Source organism: Panthera leo, chromosome A1 (assembly GCF_018350215.1).
Source record: "Panthera leo isolate Ple1 chromosome A1, P.leo_Ple1_pat1.1, whole genome shotgun sequence".
Classification (NCBI taxonomy): Eukaryota; Metazoa; Chordata; class Mammalia; order Carnivora; family Felidae; genus Panthera; species Panthera leo.
In genome coordinates this window covers 129110482-129134308 of record NC_056679.1, presented here as the reverse complement: position 1 = coordinate 129134308, position 23827 = coordinate 129110482, and the positions used below count along the sequence as shown (strand labels likewise).

At 36.9% G+C, this 23827-nt stretch overlaps 1 protein-coding gene across 19 annotated transcripts in view; it reads right to left on the bottom strand.

The window, feature by feature from the left end:
• The window catches only part of ZSWIM6 (zinc finger SWIM-type containing 6), a 196585-nt gene that overhangs the window by 52718 nt on the left and 120040 nt on the right, over nt 1-23827 (bottom strand). For all 19 annotated transcript variants that reach the window (XM_042939798.1, XM_042939940.1, XM_042939829.1 and 16 more), the window contains 3 exons: nt 20618-20974; nt 4693-4841; nt 1363-1513 (listed from right to left, as the gene is read on the bottom strand). In XM_042939798.1, coding sequence (XP_042795732.1) covers nt 1363-1513; nt 4693-4841; nt 20618-20974 — 657 coding nt within the window. The remainder of the gene's footprint in view (nt 1-1362; nt 1514-4692; nt 4842-20617; nt 20975-23827) is intronic.

The following is a 23827-nucleotide window of genomic DNA, read 5'->3' as shown; positions in this document are numbered from 1 at the left end:
CTGGAAAAGTGTATCACTCAGTATTGTATAAAAATACGTTTAAACCACACATTACACTTGTGTTCTCCAATCACCAGACCATGCTCCCAAACACTCTTCTAATATATTGAAACAATCTACTATAGTTACAGACTGATTTAAATTTTGATTGGGTTAGAGATCACTAACCATTACTTCAGGTGACCCAAGGAATGTACCAAGATTAAGTTATCACAAGATAGTTAATAAAAATACCAGGGAAAAAGGTCAACAAATACCTAACAGGTGGCAAGTAGCAGATATATCTGTCAAAAAAAAAAAAAAAAAAAAAAAAAAGAGCTGTCATCCATACCAAGTTTCTGAACATACAATCTATTAACGGGAAAGAGGAAACTCTAACGTCCAATTCTTTACCAACTTGCTGCATATCTGTAAGTCAGTCAATGTCATTTTCTGGAAGTCTCCTGAACTTCCCCAGAATTCAGTTTCCTTACCCATAAAACAGTTCACTTCAAAGGTCCCTTCCAATTATTACAATCATGGGGCACATACAAAAACAACAGCTTCCCTTGGTCTAGACTTAACATGGGATCAATCAACAGGATGTGGTCTATTATTAACCAAGAGAGAAAAAAGGTGAAGGTATGAAGAGTTATTCTATTCAATTTCAATGAAACTAGGATCTTCTAGTTATCATATCCAAAACATAAAATACAGGCATTGAGATATTTGTCAAAAGTTCCATTTTCCCCATGCAGATTTCTTAATAGAAAGACCACAAATGCATTGTTAATTCCCTAGCAATGGGCACTGGGTAAAAATATTCATCTCCCCAAATTTCCCGGTGAATAAGACTAATGGATTTGTCATTTTTTCAATCATTTTTATTACAGAGATCTGGGAAGCAATAAAAATTATAGTTTGCTGTATCTTTTCCATTCAGACAATCAAAAGTTCGTCTAAGTCTGTAGCAGCCAAAAAAAAAAAAAATGTTCAAACCACTTTTGATACTTTTAACGTAGGCAAAGGGGGGAAAAACCCAAATTTTAGGCGAATTGATTACAATATTATTCTAGAAATAAGTAACTAGCTCTACTAAACAAAATAACTGTTTTAAAACAACATAGCTTCTTTTTTCAAATATTAAGGCAGATTCCTATGCTCGCTTTCAAGATCACACAATTTCCTCCAAACCTTCCCAAGATTATTTCCTGCAAATGTCAGCCCAAGTCCTCCTTCTTCTAACCAGGATATAATGGCAGTTAGTTCACATACGAGCAGCTCTCTCTTCAGCAACACTCTGACTATGCTTTTTTAAACACTCCACCATGATCTTTACCCATACACAACTCAATGGCAATCCATCAGGAAACTTGTATTTACCCAGCTCATCCCAGAGCTGCCTATATTTGTCAGTCATCGCAGTGCCTTGTTGTCTCCAAAGTGACAGACGAGGGTCAGCCATGAATTGCTCTGTTATCAACGTCAACATGCGGGCCCCATTAGAGTCCCTCATCTTCAACATCTCCCGCACCTAATGGGGAAAAATCAGACCTTTAGAAAAGTGTTCAAAAATACACAGCGATACACAAACAGACCACTTTATTTCTTTCTCTGGGGTCCAGGGCAGGTAATTTTTGATACCAGCCCTCTTAAGCAAACAAAAGTTTATTAAAAACTGGTCTCTATCCTAAATGGCAATTTAATCAGAGAATTAACTGTTAATTTTTTAAAATCATGTTTCATAATCCACATGAGGAAATTTGGTTACCTTCCCAATTACAAAGAAGAAATTTTTGCCAGCCTACAGAAACATACCAAATTAAACAAGACAAATAATTTGGCACCTTCCTGACTCTTCCAACTGATTGTACTTACCACCAGAATAGACAAGCCAAAAGCAGTCTAATGATAACTCTTTAGGGATCTTCTAAATCGACTGAGTAATGTTTATAATAATAACATCTGTCTTTCTGTTCTTAAAAAACTGCATTATTGAGACATAATTCACATACCATACAATTCACCAATTTAAACTGTACACTGCAATCTTTTGTAGTATATTTCCAGAGTTGCAAAGTCCTTCAGTTTTTGAGGTAAATCAAAATTTTGGTACATTCTCACACCGAAGTTTTCTGACAAGAAGAGCAACATTATACTTTTATATTCACTCAGATGGGACTCTTTTTGCAATAGTCAAAGGAAATGGACTGCATCACAGGTTAAAGAATTCTCTTGCTCTAAATGAGCGATCCAGGAAGCAGAACCATAACCTGTGACCTGGTAAGCTAACTCAGCCTGTCAAAGCTGGAACTTAAAGCTCTGTCCACTACTCTTATGCCAAATTCTCCAAATAAAATTTAAAAAAAGGGGGGGGGGGAGGGGGGACACAAGACTAAGTCTCTTTCGAGAAAACCCTAAATAAATCTATCAGTCCCAAAAGCGTTTACTGCCATGTGTTCAACAAATAAGAATCTGAGCTGAACACCACCAGTTCTCCCTACAGGACATTACTTGAACAAGGTCATAAGCAGCAGAAAAAGAGAGGGGGTCCTTTTATTCAAGGTTCTGTGTGAAAGGCAAATGAAGGAGGAAATGGCAGATATTCAATTAAGCAGCCCAAACCTAAAGATCCACAGATCCTGTGTCAGGCTTGTACCCTGACAAGTAACGGAACCCCATCACAGGCTTTACATTTGAGCCTTGCAAAGAACTCAAAAGCACTTTCACCCTAAATCACAAATGTTGTGCTTCCAGGATTATTTCAATAATCTTAAAAAGTTATTTCCCATATGGAAGCACTAAACAGTCATGAACAGATGAAGACTGTGAGGAAGAAAGGGAGTTGCCATTTACTGGACATCACGCTAAAGAGTTTTTACATTTGTACCTACCAGGTACTCTTCACAATAACCATATAAAGTAGGCCAGATTATAATTCCATTTTATGAATTATAAAACCATGCTTCAGAGAAATGAAGTAACTTGCCCAAAGGACAAGAGGAATTGCTGGGATCAGAGCCCAGATCTGTGTTAACTCTAAAAGTTATGCCAAAAAATTAAAAAATAAAAAAAGTTATTCCATTTCCAAAATTAGATGATGTTACTTCATACAGCATATATAATGTATACATCATCTACAGGCATAAAAATAGCAGCTGTAGGCCTAATACCTCTTTCACTTTGCTTCCACTAGGCCAAAGTGTACTATTCACTAACATGAGAATCTATGAAATACTTCCTGTGAATCAAAATATGCCAAACCTTTAATATTACCACTACATCATGGATTTGATTTAATGTTTCTTTTCCTGATAAACTTCTAACCTATTACTCAGCAACAGCAATGAAAATAAACGCTTTACTCTTAAGCATATAAACCACAACTATTAAGCAACACTCAAGTACACCTATAGTCTAACGGTAATTAATTTTCAGAAGGCAGACTCTGATCTACTACATGAGTTTGACTACCTATTAATTACCAAATGATGATTAAATCACATGTGAAGTAGTTTTAGGGTTAAATGTATTTTACTGTAATCTAATTCTCGGAAAATTGGCGATCTATATTTAGTAAATGGGATAATCTTTGGCAAGAGGATACTGATTAATCAGAATACACTATTTTCTGAACATGACCAGTAACAGAATATATGCTAATTCTTCAGAGTTAAAAAAAACAATAATTATTATAAATAGTAGAAAAGCTTTTTAACACAGTATTGATGAGTTGTCAAAAGTATCAATCAGTTATCTCTTCTGTTAAAAACCAATTTGAATACATTAGCCAGAACAATAGCTATATCCCCTATAAAAAGAGAGTGATTTAATATGACTAAAAAAGCATTTTACCCAGTATTGAGAATTGTGTTTATGGGTACTAAAAGTTCTGTATAAAGCAACAGACATAGCTTCTACTCACACAGAATTTATAACAATGATAACTATGTTTCCTGGGCCATCAAATTTTGGTGATGAAAATTAACATTTACCAAGGCTAAAACGACATGTTAGACACCATTACATTTACTCATAACTTGAGGGAGATGTGTTATCATTAACTAATTTTACAGATGAGGAAATGGACTTAAATAACTTGCCAAAGTTCATACATTCAGTAAGATTTAGAATTTAGATTGAAACCCAGGTCTGTATGACTCCAAAGTCCCTGCTTCTGAATCTAATTTAAATACACTGACATTATTAAACTAAATATATAATATCTCACATGCATGTATAAACTGTTCAAAAATAATTATGTAAAATTTACAGAATATGGATTAGAACAGGAGATACTTCGGAACCTCAAAAAAAACCCTTAAATATACAAAGCACATTATAGGGACTATATTCAAAGTTATGCTCTACTTGAGAACATTAACTGGAAAAAGTAAAAATGTGAAAAGATAGCATTTTTAATAATATTAAGCTATTTGCTTTTGAGTACTGAAAGGTTTTTCAAAATTGTATAAACTGTTACCATTTTAGTAATGGGAACTGAGAGAAACAAAAATGCTCCACATCTTGTCTACGGACACCTAAGTAAATTAATGCATTACAACATAATAGTTTCTAATTGGTTGGTTAACTCAGACTCTATTCTTCAAAAAAATAATTTAAAAAGCCTTTATTTTAGTGTACACATAATCATATATAGATACTTTCTATATATGTATATATTTAGAATATTTCTTTTAAAAAAAATCATACCTTTGCAAAGAGCAAATTAAGCTGCTTCCCTGATCCGTGGTACCCGCCCTGGGAAAGGAACAGTTTAACCTGTTCTTGAACCTGCTCTTCATCTAAGTGCCAGCAGTTTTCATCATCTATACTAGCACCTGCTGTTGGATCAGGAGCACCTAGAAATAGAAAGAAAAAATAACACATATGCTAGATAAAAACTCTGTGCTAAAGGGCTCTGATAATAAATTTGAGAAGAATTAAGATTCTATACTTTCTGCCTACACACTTTTTAAGCCAATCTCAATTTCCATTATACATACAAATTTATGACTGAAAATAAATATGAAAATCATTCTCTTATTTCCAGGTCTTTGTTGATTTGTGCTAAGCTACAATGCAGATTACTGTAGAACTGAGATATTTTCTTTTTAAAGATCAGAAACTAAACCTTTGCAGATGAGTTTACACGTCTAAAGAATTAAAAAGTCACAAAAAGGTCTTATTGTAAAATACATGATTGTTGATAAAGCTCTACTGTGTAGAACATGTTAGGAAAGTTTTTCAAAGACATGAGAAAAATGTGAAACCAAGTAAACTGAGCAGAGTATTTCTCTTTACTATGTTAATTCAAGAAGCTTTCACTGTTATCTGCTGCTGTATAAACTACATGCTGACATAGTCTTTAGTTGCACAAAAACTGAAGATTAAAAAGGGAAATCAAGCCACATGGGAACAGGCAGTGCAGCTGTTGTACTAAACCAGGTTGTAGTATCACCTTGCCGAACTGCATAAATATTTTATTGCTGAAGCACACACAAAAGGTAAGAGCTATGTAATAAGCCCTCCACGTAGACTACCTTAGAAACTCAAACATTATCCAGATATTTAGGCAGGTAAAAATTAAGTTTCATTATTTATTCAAAAAGCAAAATGGTATTTAAGGCCTAAGATGTATAAGTAATATAAAAAATTTAAATCTAAAAACTTTTCATCAATAGTGTTTAATCTCCTTATCAACCCTTAAAAGATACATTAAAAGTCTGGTTTTACATTCCTTTCCTTTTCTTCTAATAATCTAATAATGCAAAATGAATTGGCCAAGGAAACAAACACTAACATCTGCTTAGAACCAGGGTTCATTAGTTCCTAAGAGGAAGGATGAGTCTGTGAATCTCCCCGAAAAGGTGCGCATTCATTTATTTATTCATTGAGACAACATATTTACTGAATGTCCTCTGCTAGATTTGGGGATGAAATTGTGTACAAAAATAGAACTGCTATCGTCATATAATTTACCATAAAATATTTTTGACTAAGACCAACAATAACAATTAACATCATGCCCAATATATTTGTATATCCAGGTGTTTATGTGATCACACCTATTAATCTGAAGCAAAAGCATGATGGAAAAAAGACCTTTACTTTAAGTGAAAGGCTCTGATATTCTATTTCTTTTTTTGAAAAGGGCTTATCATAATTTTTAAAACTGATTTCATAACCCAAAACGGGTTGCAACCCACCATTTGAGAAATACTATTTTAAGTGAGATAAATATCAACCTAATAATCACACATATAAATACACAATAATAAATGATAATAACTGCTCAAAGGAAGCAACCAAATGCCAGAAGACGGTATCAGAAAGCTCTGACTTGGCCATGGATCACCAGGGTAAGCACACCTTAAGGAAATGGAAACTGAGTTGAAATTTCCCTTACGTAGATTAGAGGTTAACTAGAAAACAGGAAAAGGAAGGAATGGGTCTGCATGTGAGACTAAGAGCTTAAGCAGAAGTCTCAGGTGGGAAGGAACACAGAACACAGATGAGATAAAAGCTAGTCTATGTTCATACAATCCAAAAGTAGAGGATGAGGAAAAGACAAATACAAGACAACCCAGAGAAGAAGGGCTAGACCTTGAGAGCCCTGGCAAGTGAGGAGTTTAGATTTCTCTTCCCTAAGTGTAATAAAGAGGAATTTCTGACAAGGTCATCCAAAGGAGAAGAATGAAATACTCTAGATAGTAAAGATGTTTTGCTCTAATGTGCATCAATTTCAACATTCCTACGATGGAACATATTCAGCCACAAAAATGAATGTGGAGAATCTCTATGTAGTACAATGGAAAAATATCCAAGATATGCTGTTGAATGAAAAAATAAAACAAGCTGAAGAAAAGTGTACATTAAAAAAAAAACTTTATGTAAATAAGAAGTTTTAGGAAAAGCCTAAAACTTAGCATTTCCTTCCACATGCATAGAATGGGTAACCTAGGGGGCGCCTGGGTGGCTCAGTCGGTTAAGCGTCCGACTTCGGCTCAGGTCATGATCTCACAGTTCGTGAGTTCGAGCCCCGCGTCGGGCTCTGTGCTGACAGCTCAGAGCCTGGAGCCTGCTTCACATTCTGTGTCTCCCTCTCTCTCTGCCCCTTCCCTGCTCATGCTCTGTCTCTCTCTGTCTCAAAAATAAACAAACATTAAAAAAAAAATTAAAAAAAAAAAAAAAAAAGAATGGGTAACCTAGGTACATGAGGGAAGAAAGCTCTTCCCTGCACCTTTGCATATTTTTAAAATTTGAGAACTATGTGAATATATTTAGGTACCTAAAAAATATCTCTCAAGTGTGGAGGATGGACTAGGAAGCAAAAATACATAAGAGAACAGTGAGGATGATGTTTTCATGGTCTGTACAAAGGATGATGATGGTAGCTTGAAAAACAAGAGTGAGAACAGAAATGTAGAATCTGACAGGAATTCAAGACATTAAAGCAAAGAAGTGGGTATGTGAGATTTGTAAGATCAGGGAGTTAGGAAAGACAAGCGTTTCTGGGTTAAACAACTGGATGATGGACAACTCAATGACACACAGATCAGAGCAGGACCAGGTTATGGGGTGGGAGGGCAGTGTTTAGGTCATGAGTTCTGTTTCAGATAGGGTGAATTTTAAGTGCCTCTGAGATAGCCAAGAAGAGGAGAAACGATTTCAAGTAGGGGACTGGATATTTTACAGGAGACTCTACAGATAGGAAGATCATCTAAGATAGGGCCCCAAGGAAGGCCAATGTTTAAAGACTGGGAAAGAAAATGAGTGAGGATGGCAACGGGAATGAGTGGCCTAGAAGGAAGAGCTGGAGAGACTGGTTCTTCCAGAAGTAAGGCAGAGAAAGTTGTACCAAGGAGGACTTGGTATGTAAGTAGATATTTAAGCTCCAGAGAGCAAGGATGGTAGCTGCCCTGCTCACCACTGCTTCCTGACACTTAACCAGTTTTTGCCTCTATCAGGCAGTCAAGTACTGGAACGGGGGAGAAGGAGGGAGGAGAAAGACTTGTGTACATTCCTCCCCTAAGAGAAAGATTCCTATCAAAGAAGAACCACTAAAGCATTTTCACATTTATCTCATTTTTGCCTTACAACGTCCCCTAGAGGTGAGTTAAGATCATGATCCCTATTCTACAGAAGCAGAAACAAGTTCACGGTGATTAGGACTTGTCCAGAGCCACAGTGCCAAATCCACAGTCTCCTGGTTCTCTCCCCTTCTAAAGAATACATCCCAGAACCTGGAGCTAAAGTTGAACCCTGACGACATCAAGACAGGCATTGTCAGCCCTAAATCAAACACAAATCTAAGGAAAGATACTGGGATGTTCGCAAGCACTTATTAACACATTTCTCTCTTTCACAGGAAGATCTAAGGACACACAGTGCTGTGAAGAGTTAACTAATGGGGCTACATCTGTATCCCACAGGGACTGAGAGCCCCTAATCCAGCCCATCTCCTTGATTCTAGAGAAAGAGACACACACAAATACAAATGCACAACGACAACTATAGATTCATCTTTTTTTAAGTTTATTTTTTTAACAGAGAATGCGTGCATGCCCAAGTGAGTAGGGAACAGGCAGAGAGAGAGGGAAAGAGAATCTCAAGCAGGCTCCACTGACAGCAAAGAGACTCACACGGGGCTCAATCCCATGAACCATGAGATCATGACCTGAGCCAAAATCAAGAGTCATGTCTTTAATTGACTGAGCCACCCAGGCGCCCCTATAGTTTCTTTAAATGCACCAGAAGAGACTTGCCCAACAACTCAATGATAGGATGTCAACTTTCATATTTAAGCTTTGTCCAGTATCTTGCTAAAACCCTCCTGGGCAATCTGACACATCCTTCTTTAACCTCTTTTTAGGGAAAATTCTGACAAGCTACTGATTATCTACTCTTTGTTCCTTCTGATGAGCTGAACTAAAGAAAGTCAATTTCTATCCTCACAGTGGTTACTTCCCCCAATACTCCTCACTTTTCAGTTGTTCTCTATTGGGCACTGAAGACCAAGACCTACAAGGAATCCTGTCCCTAAAGGACTGAGATGGGGACGGACCGTCCTGGTATAGTAGAAGGCATGCTACCCTTCACTGCTTGGGTCAGAGCCATGTTGAGACTTGGCTTTTCTATATGCCACATCAATTTCCAAATATTTTAAGTAGATTTCAATGTGGTTTAGAGGAAAAAAACCCAGTCTTATTGGCCTAAAGTGGCAAAGGGGTCAACATTCAGGCACTCTACAAGAACTTCAGGATATACTCAACTCTTATTTTTTTCATACTAAAAGAGAAAAATGTTACAAAGAATATTCCAGAAATCACGTTTATTTGACTTGAATTATAACAATGAATTTTTCCTTAAAATTCAATATGTTTTAAAACACTCGTATTTTTAAAAATATGATAATTTTTTATGTTTCTTTAATGGGATATTTAATTTACACACAGATATTCTTGACTAGCTGGGAAGACATCTAAAAGAAAATGTATAAATATATGAATAATGTTTCTCAAGTTTTTAACAAAACTGAGGGTTTTTCAGTTTTCATGTTGAGGTCAGGAAAAGCAGGTTAGGTTTGGTAAGCTAGTGTTAGAATTAACGTATTTCTTAAAGAGTGTGGGGAAGGGGGAGACACTGCAGAGGCAAAATGGCCCAGATAAAATTTTACTGCAAATAATCTATCTAATAACGTCTACACACGAGCCGAGAAGACCTAATCCTAGATCAGACCTCGGAAGACTTCAGTTCTAGGCACAGCTTGGAAAAACTATGTATCCTCAAGCCTCCCACTTCCTCAAACCTAATACTGTATAATGGAGGAATAAAAAATTAACTAGGCGATAAGAATTAGAAATCTTTTCATGTGACTACATAGAAAACATCTTCACTTGGTAATGAGAATGCAAGTAAACACAACCAGTTGGTAAATAAAACATAAATTTACTCTAAACACAACTCAACACTTTAGGAATATGTAATACTATACATTATAGACCAGGAAATTAAATGTCTACAATAATAACCTCCTTAAAAGAACAGATTCATTTAGTAAACTTTAATGCTTAACTATTTAAATCCCAATATGTCTTGATTACAAGTATTAAAGTGTTGCCTAAGCCTTGTATAAAATGTAGACTTGCAAAATTTATTTCTACTTGTTAGTGGCTATCTACCAACAAAGAAAACCTCTCAGTGTTTAGCTTTGAGAAAGGTATGCAAAGAAAAACATTATTCACGTATTTACACATTTGCTATTAAATAGTCCCCCAGTTGGGCAGGAACCAGAATCTGTGTATGTAAATTAAATGGTCCATTAAAAGGTTTTAAAACCTATCATATTTTTTTTACCCTTATTTATATTTATAATTACGAACGCTGTAAGTTTACAACTGTATAATTAATCTTTGTGAGCATTTTATTACCAAAGCTTAATTCTTCAAAGTTTCAAGCCTTCAGGGAAAGTGAAATTATCTAGTGAAAAAAGTCAAACAGTTTAATTGTCTCTCATTCCCAGCTAGAGATGTGTGAATTTGATTTACCCTCTTATGTTAGTTATGTAATACCATAGAAAGAGAGCAAAAAGAGAATTCATGAACATGGAGGGGCACTTGGTCCATGTCCTTGGCTTCCCCTGTCTGATACCTGATTTGGTTTATCTCAGTATCAAAACCCCCTTATCCGGGCAGTTCTCAAAATTAAGAGTCTATCAAGATTCCTGAGGCACCTTGTGGAAAAAATAGATACCTAGGCACCACACTTCAGAACTACTGACTCAGAATGTTTGCCAGCAGGGTAGGGGAACTATTCTATATTTGGAGAGAATGTTAAACATGTTGGCACTTTGTGGGTCTTCATACTGAAAAGTATTCAGGGTTCAGAAGCAGCAAACAGACACCTCTCCAGTGTATTGAATGAAGCATATTTAAGACACACCAAATGAAATATCTGTCTCATGTCAAGGAAACAGTTGCTTTTAAGCAGTAAGCGGCAGCAAACCATTCTGTAAATTTTAAACTGAGAAACTGAGACACATTCACAACTGGCTTATGCTATGTTTGGTATGTGGAATTATTCACAGCTTTGGGTTCTAATAGGGAACTTAATGCTTTCTTTTCTTGGCTTAATCTGCTGGGAAACAATTCGAACAAAAAGGAAATGAAAAGCTTTACTTTACCTCTTCACCTTAACTGTGACCTAACTGCTTTAACAATACAGTAGTCTAAATAATGCCTTAACTATTTATATTTATGCAGAAGTGAGGTTTTTTTTTTTGGTTAAAATTGTTAAATTTAATCTATAAAGGCAGAATGTAGGCAACAGATGTCAACACTGTAGAGGTGATTAATTCAGCCTCTTTTAGGGCACCTAGAAAAATGCCATCTCCTAAAATTTCAGTGCCCGCTGCTAAAGCTAGGCAACATTAAGTCTGCGACTTAAAAAAGCACCGGTACACCTGTCTTACAAGCTGAAGGCAAAATCCTGACATCAACCACTGGCACCGCAAGGGAAAAGGCAAAGCAGCAAACTTTAGTGATTCAGACTCCAAAAAAAATTCTTTCTTTAGAAAAAACAAGAATTAGGAGATTGCTGAAAAATAACATGCATTGAATAAAAACACACTTGAAAAAAGATTCAAATTTTATTATTCCTTAAATCCTCATTTCAAAGTAGTGGCAGGCAATGCCTTCCTTTCACCCTACAATTGTGATGGCTTCAAAAGCCAGATCCTTCCTCACCTTCTGTTCTCAATGGTCAGCTCCAGAAGCTGTTAGAGGTCGGCCCATGGTCTTTATCTCGGGAGGCTAATGACAGAGGGAGCCCTGGCATGTGCCAGGCTGGGCTCCCTCAGCAAGCCACCTTCCCTTCAGTTCAATGCGAAAGAAGAGAATAAGTAGTACTGCAATCACCATATAGCTCAGGGAACTCACATAGAAAGACCTGTCAGGGTTTATAGATCTTCCTCTATTACTTTCCTCTCATCTGACTTTATTACTCATCTCTTATTATCACTTAATTTCCTTCAGAAGCTCAATAATATGTTTATTCATGTACAGAAATAAGCATGTGTCTTATATGGGTGAAAAAGCGATACAGTATTTGTACACTCTCCAGGCTCATTTAAAAATGCACAGAAACCCATGGGGGAGGGGAAGGGGAAAAAAAAAAAAAAAAAAAAGAGGTTAGAGTGGGAGAGAGCCAAAGCATAAGAGACTGTTAAAAACTGAGAACAAACTGAGGGTTGATGGGGGGTGGGAGGGAGGGGAGGGTGGGGGATGGGTAATGAGGAGGGCACCTTTTGGGATGAGCACTGGGTGTTGTATGGAAACCAATTTGACAATAAACTTCATATATTGAAAAAAAAATAAAAAATAAAAATAAAAATGCAGAATGTAAACATAGTGTGCATAACAGGTAGGTCACTTTCTGCAACTTAGCTAAAAATGTATTACTTGGTACACAAATATAAATATTTAAATGCAAAGTTCTCAGGAAGTCTTGTCTTTACATTACCTAACTCTTCAGATTTATTAAAAGAAATCTACTATGTTTGCAAGCTTCGAGAATGGTTTGCTCAGATTATTTAAATGACGTTGTTTAAAAAACAGCTCACAAATATTTTCCTCAACTCTCACTGCCCTGAAGACGCATGTCAACTGAGTCATCACCATGACAGTGATAACAGTAATTCAAATTTACTCCTTTAACCTTCCTGACCTTATAAAACAGGTAACTCTTTATTGTCCATGTCTTATAAATAAGAAAACTGAGGTCTGAAGAGATTCAGTTGCTATCTGCAGTAACAGAGCTGGAGAGCAAAGGAAACATAGGCTAACTTCTTTTTTTTTTTTTTTTTTTAATTTTTTTTTTTTAACGTTTATTTATTTTTGGGACAGAGAGAGACAGAGCATGAACGGGGGAGGGGCAGAGAGAGAGGGAGACACAGAATCGGAAGCAGGCTCCAGGCTCCGAGCCATCAGCCCAGAGCCCGACGTGGGCGGGGCTCGAACTCACGGACCTCGAGATCGTGACCTGAGCTGAAATCGGACGCTTAACAGACTGAGCCACCCAGGCGCCCCTACATAGGCTAACTTCTAAGATCATCAACACTCTGCAGAGTCTCAGAAAAAGTGAAAACCCCATTTATGGGGGAGGTGGGCACAAGAAGCTCATAGAGCCAACATGGACAGACTTAGGGTCAGGTCAAGGACAGAGGACTAGCGAGGAAACTGATCACAGCTGGTAGCTAGCCTTTGAAAAGCATGAGAGTGAAGACAGTGTCAGAGATGACTATATGGTATGAGGGAAGGCAAGATTTGGAGGTGAAAAGACAAAAAATGAAGCATACTGGGCTGAAAGTAACTTGGCTGTTTCTGTATTACCCTAGCAAATTCCTCATGGGCTAGAGATGTGATTCCTCCAAATGAAGACACAGAAGTTCTAAGATTACTTCTTTTGCTGAAGTGAAATGCTTTTTCATATGAAGATAGTCATACGTACATGGTCATACATTCCATCAATTTTGTAAAAAAAAAAAAAAAAAAAAAAATTAAATCTTATTAGAGAAACATCTAGTTTTAGTCAAAACTTAAAAATAAACCTAGTGAGGGGCACCTGGGTAGCTCAGTTGGTTAGGCGTCCGACTTTGGCTCTCAGGTCATGATCTCATGGTTTGTGAGTCTGAGCCCTGCATTGAGCTCTGTGCTGACAGCTCAGAGCCTGGAACCTGCTTTGTATTCTGTGTCTCATTCTCTTTCTGCCCTTCCCCTACTTGTGCTCTGTCTCTGTCTCTCAAAAATAAATAAATATTAAAAAAAATTTTTTTTTTAAATAAACCCAGTGATTCTTTGAGGGAAATGTGGCAGTACTTACTAAAAAATGCATGTACCACTTGTTCTGGCATTTCTACTACTAAGGATCTATTATTCAAAAATACTTGCACAGGGGCTCCTGGGTGGCTCAGAAGGACTCTTGATTTTTGCCTCAGGTCATGATCTCAAGCCCCATGTCAGGCTCTGAGCTAACACTGCAGAACCTGCTTGGGATCCTCTCTCTCTCTCACCCTCTCTCTCTGCCCCTTCCCTGCTCATGTGCTCTCTCTCTCTCAAAATAAATAAACTTAAAAACAAAAAAACAAAAATATTTGCACAAATTCACACACATACACACACACAATGGTTGAAGTGGTACTGCACACAGTACAAAAACAAAACAAAAGCAACTTCAAAATTATTCAGTAAGTTAGTAGTTAAATGTATCCATAATATGGAATACTACACAGCATTTAAAACAGTAATAGACACGTCTGTACTAACATAAGATATACACCATATATTAAGAGAAAAAAGCAAAAGGGAGAAAAATATGTTTAATTGTTTTTTAAAAACTACGTATGTGTGTGCACAAAGAAAGCTGTCTCAAAGAATACAAACCACACCGTCAGCAGTAGTTGCCTTGAGGAATAAGGGAACTGTTGGAGACACTAAGGAAGGAGCTGGTTGATGAAGGAGCCAATCCGGATTTGTCTTTTTATCTTCACACAGTTCTATATTACCATATATTTTTCCAACATACTTTTTTAAAATTGTTTTAAAATTTCTCTAAGTTTCACACTGCTGCACTTTAGGACAGCAAATTCAATTCTCTCCTACAGAATATTTGCAAATTGTATTAATCACCAGTAGATCATACCTTTGTTTCACCAAATGTCAATGCCTGAGTGTTCTACGAAAGAAAGAATATGCTTGTAATAACCAAATTATCTCCCTAGGATACTTGTAAAAACTGGTTGCTAATGCAAGCCAATTACAATGAACATGACCATCCACAGGGGAACAAAAGGAAGAAAGATGTGACATAAGGCCTCCATCAAACAACTCCGACTGTCGCTCACTGCTAGATTTGGAACACGTATGTGTACAAAAATAAATCTCCAAGGGGCGCCTGGGTGGCGCAGTCGGTTAAGCGTCCGACTTCAGCCAGGTCACGATCTCGCGGTACGTGAGTTCGAGCCCCGCGTCAGGCTCTGGGCTGATGGCTCAGAGCCTGGAGCCTGTTTCCGATTCTGTGTCTCCCTCTGTCTCTGTCCCTCCCCCGTTCATGCTCTGTCTCTCTCTGTCCCAAAAATAAATAAACGTTGAAAAAAAAAAAAAATTAAAAAAAAAATAAAATAAAATAAATCTCCAAGTTCCTGCTAAGAACAAAAGAGAACGAAAAATGACAGTGTTACTTTTTGTTTAACAAATTCCAAGTGCCTACTGCTTCTTAAGTACTGCCCTTAGGGAGGCCACCAAGATACACACACAGGTCATAGTTTCGGACCTGATGGAGTTTACAATCAACTAAAAGTAAGCTACACAGTGAACACAGGATTGCTGAGTAGGTCTGCTTGTCTGTTTGGAATATCTAAGAGAGCCTGAATGGACTGATATATAAGATGGCTGGGACACAGAGGCATTTGGAGGCTAAGTTAAGCAGGACTGGCAGGCATGAATGGAATTTATGATGTTGGTTTTATTCGAACCATGCTCAAACAAATTCAAATGTCTCATCAAAGAACAACACGTAAGTGCACACTTGAGTAGAACCACAGGAGGTGCACCTTTTGCAGTATGATACCAGGTGCTTCCTGTGTCTCTGTAGAAATACCACCACCAAAGTCACAGAATCAGAGGTGGAAGAGATCTTGGATGTCATGTGTCAAGTGCATCTAACATGTGAATATATTCCTTCTGCTTCTAGCTGACTGAAATGGTATCTCTGGGCACATGACAGTGATATCAGGGAGGAGTCTACCCTACTTTTGGGACAGCTCAGGCTCTAGGAGTGAGAGGGCCACTGAAATGACCCCACACACACACATACACACTCTGCTCCCAGCCAAGACCAATACCAGCTTCCGCTTAGTCTGTCCCTCTTTGCTGTAGTGTGCCCACTACAGGCTAGCTCATAGGAAGGTGGGGGGGGGGGGGGGGTACAAAGTGCACAAGTGAGAAAGTAGAAGGAGAAGAAATACATGACAGAAAGTCAGAGTAAAGTAAGATGACCTCCAACTGTGATATCATTCACCGCCCCCCCCCCCAACTGGTTTCTACCCTCTTCTATGAGAACTTCCGGATACACTAAACATGAGGTAAACTCAGTAATATTTCTATTATTATTATTATATGTGTATTCCTTATTAAAATTCTTCCAATGCTGTTAGAGAAGAGCATGACCACTGTAAATGAGAAAAAAATGAGCTTCACCCAAGGTTACTCAAGTAACGCATACATAATAGAGACAATACTGGACTCTAAGCCTTCAGATTTTAAGTCTGATGTTCTGTCTCTACACCACGATTTACCAATCTATGTAATACACCTCCTTTAATACAAAACGTAAAGGACCAAAAAAGGCTGAGTTAAGTAAGAGAGAGGACTAGCACTTGGAAATCAGTAAATTTAGAAAAGTACTTAGCGAAGACACCAGCATCTTTTTTAAGAATGTGGAAGCTGGAAAGTTTTATTAGAATATAAAACTGAAAGCAAACAATTTTGCTGGGAAAAAAAATGCAGGATATAATGGGAAATCTCCTTGGAGGGCCATTAACATCACTATCTTACAGCCACTATTTAGCATACAGTAGTTAGTTTTATAATCTAATCAAAATTATGTGTGTGGGGGGGAATGTTATGAAAACACAAAGAAATGAAAAAAAAAATCTGACAACGAATGAACTATTACAATAACTAAGTCTATATTCCAAGTACCTTTGCTCAGTCTGTGAGCTTGGATGTACTAACACATTCTCTTCAGTTTCTTCATCTAGAAACTACTGTAATTATAAATATGCAATATCAAGTTAAAAAGGAAATTGTTAGGAATAATATGCCTGAAATCATCTTGAGAAAGCTTTTAACTCCTCAGGATAAAATTCTTGCAGAAAGAAAATATTTCAAAATACAGTGACCCTTGAACAATGCAAGGGTTGGGGGGTCAACCTCCCAAACAGTGGAAAATCCATGTATAACGTCTGACTACACAAAAAGGTAACTACTAATAGCCTACCACTGACTTTCAGAAGCCTTACCAATAAGGTAAAGTCGATCAACATGTATTTTATATGTGTATTATATACTGTATCCTTATATGGCATAAATATTATATACTGTATCCTTATATGGCATAAATATGCCAGAGAACATAAAATGTTAAGAAAATTGTAATAGAAAATACGCTTATAGTACTATACATATATTTACGGGAAAAATACAGGTATAAATGGATCTGTGCAGTTCAAATCCATGTTGTTCAAGGGTCAACTATAATAAGGAAAAGCAACTAATAGAATTTTAAGCAACATTAGGATAAATAAGTTCTTAAGAAAAATGAATAACCTGTTACCAACATAGTTTGTATTTCCTTAAATTATGACTTTCTTCTAAAAAGGATTTGGAAGCCAAACTTGTCTTTAAGATACCTATTAAGATAACAAACTAAATCATATCCCAACTCTATTATCTGGCCAAGTAAAAGTGATGCTTTTCCTTAAAGAAAAATTAACTCTATCAATATTTGTGTTTAAGACATCTTTCTACTCAAAGAAAAACTACACCCAAAAGACCATACAAAAAAGCACTGCTTTAATGATTTGGAGAATGCTTTATGTACAGATGTTTGGAGGCAGGTGAAATCATGTGGTCAAATAACCGCAAAATATTTTTAATCCCACTCTCTAATAAGGCACCAATCTAACAGTTAAAATAGCACTCTCCAGGGTTCCCCTTTTGTCACTTAAAGTCATGGCCTGCTTCCTACCTGTCTTCTCTTTACCATGTATCATACAAGGACAGAAGGCAAGAAGGCAGCTCATGTAACTGGCCCATTTCCAGGCTGGGAGCAAATCTGATGATAAATTAAGTGAAGAAGAAACTGGTGGGATAAACTGCTCAAGTTCACTGCTCTAGTTAAGCTGTTCTCATACAAGTTATGTGAAAATCACACTAAGCCTAAAGCTAATCTGCATTCTGCCCTTGCTATTTCCTTGGAAAACTTTTTCTTCTTATTTTAGAAATTCTGAAAGAAATATAAATATCATAGGAACACTTTCTTGCACCCAACTCTGCATTACATTAATTCATTAGTCTTACTATTTGAACATAAAAATGAATTTTCAAAGCTTTTAGACAAGAAACTTTGGGGGCTGCTATTCTTCAAAACAAGGAAGACCCATGCAGAACAAATGATTGTTGGTGTGGACCTATGGTTAAACTAAAACTCAGAGAACAAAGTAACCCTAATGGATTATATAAATTCGGGGGGCGGGGGTTGGAAATAAAAGTTTGAAGAACACATACAAGTTTGAAGAAATGGTATATCCTATTCTTCTGCCTCCACTGAACAATTTAATAAAAAAGCCAAGGATAGGCTCCTGAGAAATCTGAGATGATTGTTAGCTAGCCTAAATTTTCACAAAGCAGTAAGATTGAGGGAGGTAGTATGACAAAGAAGAAGCCTACCTGAACGAGCCCTTGAGTGCATGTCCTTTGGTGGGTCAAAGGTACTTCAGTGCCACAGTTGTTTACAATATTGTATTTAACAAGGGCAGGCTCTACCAAGTAAAATGCTTTACACACCTTGTGATACCACTCTAATAAAACTGAGCCTAATATGGGGAGTACTAGAAGAAGTATGGCTATGGGGGTGTCCCTCTGACATAAAAACCATTTTCAAAGTATCTTATAGCACTAGGGGACTTGTAATAGAATGTTCACAGCAGCTCTATTCAAAACAAGATCGATCAACAGTGGAATGGACAAACGGTGATGTTCTCAGAGCTAGACTATTCTAGAGTTGTGCTGTCCAGTAAATAAGGTAACCACTAGCCACACGTGGCTATTAAGCACTTGCAACACTGTGACTATGGGGGGTTTAAGGTATGCCGTAAGTATAAAACAGACACCAGATTTCAAAGACTGAAATACGAAAAAAAGGGTAAAATGTATCAGCTTTTTGTTGACTTGATATTTATGAATATTGAGATTAATCACTTTTAAAATTAATTTTACTTGTTTCTTTTTAAATAGGCTATTACAATATTTTAAACCATACAAGTGGCTCACATTATATTTCTCTTGGACAGTGCTGCTCTAGAGCAATGAAAATGAATGAACTACAGGTACATGAAACAGTATGCATTAACCTTACAAACATGATTCCAATGAAAGAAGTCAGATAAAACTCAACTAGTGTTTAATGATGTCAACAACAAAACACAAACCACCAAGGTGTGATTACCATAAAAGCCAGGCAGTGGTTAGTTACCATGGGGAAGAGAAAGGAGCTTGTGACAGAAAGGGGACATATGGAACCCTCTCAAGTGCTGACAGCAGTCTATTTCTGGGACCTGTGTTGTTGGTTCACTTTATTAAAACTACATATTCATATTTTATGCACTTTCCTACATGTTTTACCTCACAATTTTAAAAGTTTTCAAGAAATAATATTAAACTTCCTTTCCTTAAATATTTACATTCACTATAGCAATTAAGGACTTTTTAGAAACCTAAAAGAATAGATTGAGTCCTGTATCTCAAATCAATATAACTAAAGAAATGCAAAAATGTTAGGCCCCAGAGTTGCCTAGTCAAGACTGTGTTACATTCCTCAACATATTTTTAAATATTTTTAAAATTATGTCTAAATGTTTTTAAAGCCTAACAACCTATAACTTAGCCATATTATTTATCCTGTTTTAATGTACTCCATGAAATAGGTTGTGGGTGTATTTCTGACAGGTTGCACATACATTCTTGTAAGTCAACATATCTGCAATCACAAAATAAACACCTGATAAATGTGTTTATAAGAAACCATTTTTGAGATTTCTTACACAGTGATAATCATATCCTAAAGTCTCTCTGAACAAGTTGTAATATGTTTTTTTAAAATATTTGTTTATTTTTTAAAGAGCGCAAGTAGGAGAGGGTCGGGGGGGTGGGTGGGGAGGGCGACGACAAAGGATCCAAAGCAGGCTCTGCGCTGACAGCAGTTGAGCCTGATGCAGGGCTCAAACCCACGAACCGCAACATCATGGCCTGAGCTGCTCAACCGACTGAACCACCCAGGCAGCCCAGTTGTAATATTTTTCTAAGAATAATTTAATTTTCTTAATATGAGGCATCCTGTCAGAAATGTCCTTTCTTGGAAAATAAATTTTAAAAGAAAATGGGGGAAGAAAATTCAGAGTACGTCCAAGTTAATTTACTGATAAAAGCTGTCAAAGGTGAATTAAATAAGTCTTGTGTTTTCCACAACCAATATCTAACATTTGATGAAATTTTACCAAATGTAAAAGCATAGGAGTCAACCTTTAACAACTGAGAAATTTTTCTGGGCACAAAAGGTTTGCTATCTAGTAGAATGCACAAAACACTTCGAAACAAATGTTTCAGGATACAAAACTAAACTTAAAAACCTCTGTCAACAATACTTTAATAATAAAAAATTTTTTAAATCTCTCTTGGCTACTAAGAACAATGCTGAAGACCTAAATTCACATTTAATTCATTTTTATGCAGAAGAAAGGAATTTATAAATGAAAAAGAATACAGAAAAGACATCTTACAGAATGAATGTCTATACTCACCATGAACTTGGTTGATTTCTGAATTCTGGGAAAGAATTTCATCTGCTAATTTCTGAGCAGTTGGCAAAACTTCTGTGTGGTGCACTGTGATCAAATACTGTACAAACTTTTGTAGTTGGTCTCTATTCATTTGAAAGAGAGTCTCTGAAATGGGAAGATGCAGTTTGACCTGATCTGGCTTGCGGATGCGGTATAAAGACAGTGCCACAACATGAGCACAATAAAATATGTCCTTGTTTCCACAGCTGCAGGTCACTGAGGTAATCTTGCAACGATCAAAGCTGATGGCCACGTTGCAAACAGTTTCTGGCTCCGATTGTATTGCAGGTTCTGTCACTGTGCCACTCAAGTGGAAACCTACGTGATAGAAAGGGAGGAGAGAGGTTAGCTGCTGCATTCAGATGCTATGAAGTATTTCTTAATTCTTTGCAATGGGCAGTACTTGACGGCAGCGAGAAAAAAATATTGACAGTTTTTATTTTCAAGTAAAAACATTCAGACCACGCAGACATCCTCCCGCCTCCCATTCTCCACACTTTACAGGGAAAAAAGCAATGGTATTTGACAGACATGCTAAAGTATTTTACACATCTATATGGAAATATGTATTGCAGTATACCACCATCACACCTATAGGAAGTTGTTAGATCACACTAATAAGCCATAATCACTCATCTCTGAACCTGTAGTATACCTGACACAAATCCCCAGATCAGTGGTTTTCTTCCTTTAAAGACACACACACAAAAAAACAAGGCCAGCTTGGCTTTGTGCTCAACAAATTCCTCCCTTCCCTCCTTTATTCTAGGCAGCCACTAACATCTTCTAACCAACAATGCAACTCTGGGGCAGGTCGTTCACAGACACTGATCAGATAAATTTTCTTTAAGGTTTTTTTTTACGTTTATTTATCTTGAGAGTAAGAGAGAGAGTGCGGGAGGGGCAGAGAGAAGGAGAGAGAATCCCAGACAGGCTCCACACCAGCAGTGCAAAGCCTGATGCAGGGCAGGGCTCGAACTCACAAACTATGAGATCATGATCTGAGCCGAAGTCGGACGCTTAACTGCCTGAGCCACCCAGGTGACTGTGATCAGATAATTTTTTTAATTTAATAATCCGTGCCTAACATATGCCCCAATACAGCAATGTCTATGAGCAATGCCTATTGGTAGAACTTCAAAGCCCACCAAATCTCACATATACCGCAGTCTAAGTAGCTCACAATGAGCTGGTACAGAAGTAAGGTTATTAAACATGCTTACATACACAAACACACAGGCACACAGAATCACCAAGGGGAAAGGGTCTTTACAGCTTAAACTTAGAACTACACACAAATCCTTCACACCCTCCCTGACCGAGAGGTCATTTGGTGGCTGCTTACAATGGTCCAGAGAGGAGACGCTCACCCCACACACACACAACTCCCCCTTGGATTGCTCTAGGAAAAGCATACAGCCAAGTGAAAACTGCCTCCCACCACACTGACATCAGTCGGTCCTGGCCTATTTGGCCAGGGGACAAAAGCTCCTCTCACTATCCATATGTGGAAATATCAGTATGTGGCAAGTTAACCCCAAATTTCTTTTTGGCACATCCATTCAGTTCCACCTTCCTTCTCTCACAACCACATTCAGAGGTAAGGGCTAAACCTTAAGGAGATAATTTTGGGAACTTTCAGGACACCAATTTACTTCAAGATTTTGAGTACTTGACCTAAGATCCAGAATGAAGGTTTTGACTTTCTTTCAGCCTTCCACTATCTATGCTACTTGAATAAAACTCATCAAGCAGGACACTGTCTTCATTCCCAAAAAGAAAGATCTTTACCATTTGGGAAATCTGAGAGGGATGACAGACATATAACATGAGAATGACAACTAGATAATGCCTAGAATTCACATATGGGGCACTTGAACCCTACTTACTGTCTCCCCCAAGGGATGATCATCAGGCCAGAGAGCTGGAAGAAACACTACTCACTATTCAGTTTAGAAGAAGTCTTTCAGAGTAATATAATTTCATCCTAATAAGTCATATTTAGTAACATAGAAGGAAAGAGAAAAGTGTGGTAATAAGTTTTATCAAGTTAATTTAAAAAGAGCAATCCCTAAAAACAAGTTACTACTAAATTTCATGGTAAGAAATTTAGAGAACTGTAATATGATAATCTTCGTTTTTCTTACAAAGAGATTATATTATCCCTGTTTCAGAATGAATATTCCAGTCTCCTTTACCTCTTTTGGTCAAGAAGTTTTTTTTGAATACTACAATTAAAGAAAAGATACATAGTAGATATACTTCTATTTTTTTTTTAATTTAATGTATTTTCCCATGAGGAAAAAGTCACAGAAAAAGTAAACACCCAGAGAACTTCAAAAGTGAAGAATAGTAAGGACAAACTTACCTTACTATATACCAGATGCACGATAAGCCTACAGTAATTAAAAATCCACAAGACAGGCACAGATTAAGATAGAAAAAAACCCAGTGGATAAGAGATAATTCTGAAAGTCCTGAAGTATATTCTGTACGTTCAGTGCAAGAGATCTCAATGTTTTCTACCTTCACAGACATGTTGTATACGAAGAAACCAGTTATCACTATGGAAAAATAGTTACCATAAACTGACCATTTATAAAATTGATCTCTCCCAGCTTCACAGCACCATAGCTCTCCTTGTCCATCAAGTCAACATCTTTGTCTCTCCATGACAGTGATATTGGACAACTTTTCCAATCATAGGAAAAGTCAAGATAATTGAGGATCTAAGAGCTGGACTAGTCACTATTTAATCTGTAAGGGTATAACATAACAGGTACTTCAAAAGAGAATGATTTAACTACCAAAGAAGAGGCCCTTATTAAGAAAAGTGATGAACCCCTCAAACAATTTTTTGCAAAAAGCTGCACAAGTCAGAAGGAAGTAAAGTGTATTGAATGAATGCTGCGATCATTAAATTATGCCGAAGGAAAAACTCATCTATTATTCAATTTCATTACAACAAATATTTACTATTCTCACAAAGTCTTTTAAAAAGCAAACCATATAATATTGTGGCCTCCAAAACAATCTAATTCAAGAGATATATGAAAGCGCACATGAACATACATGTCTTACAGAGTAACACTTCATTAATCTGTTATCATCAAAGATTAAGGTGTTTAATAATGTTCATTTTCTAAGCAATTCTAGATTATCTTTCAAGTA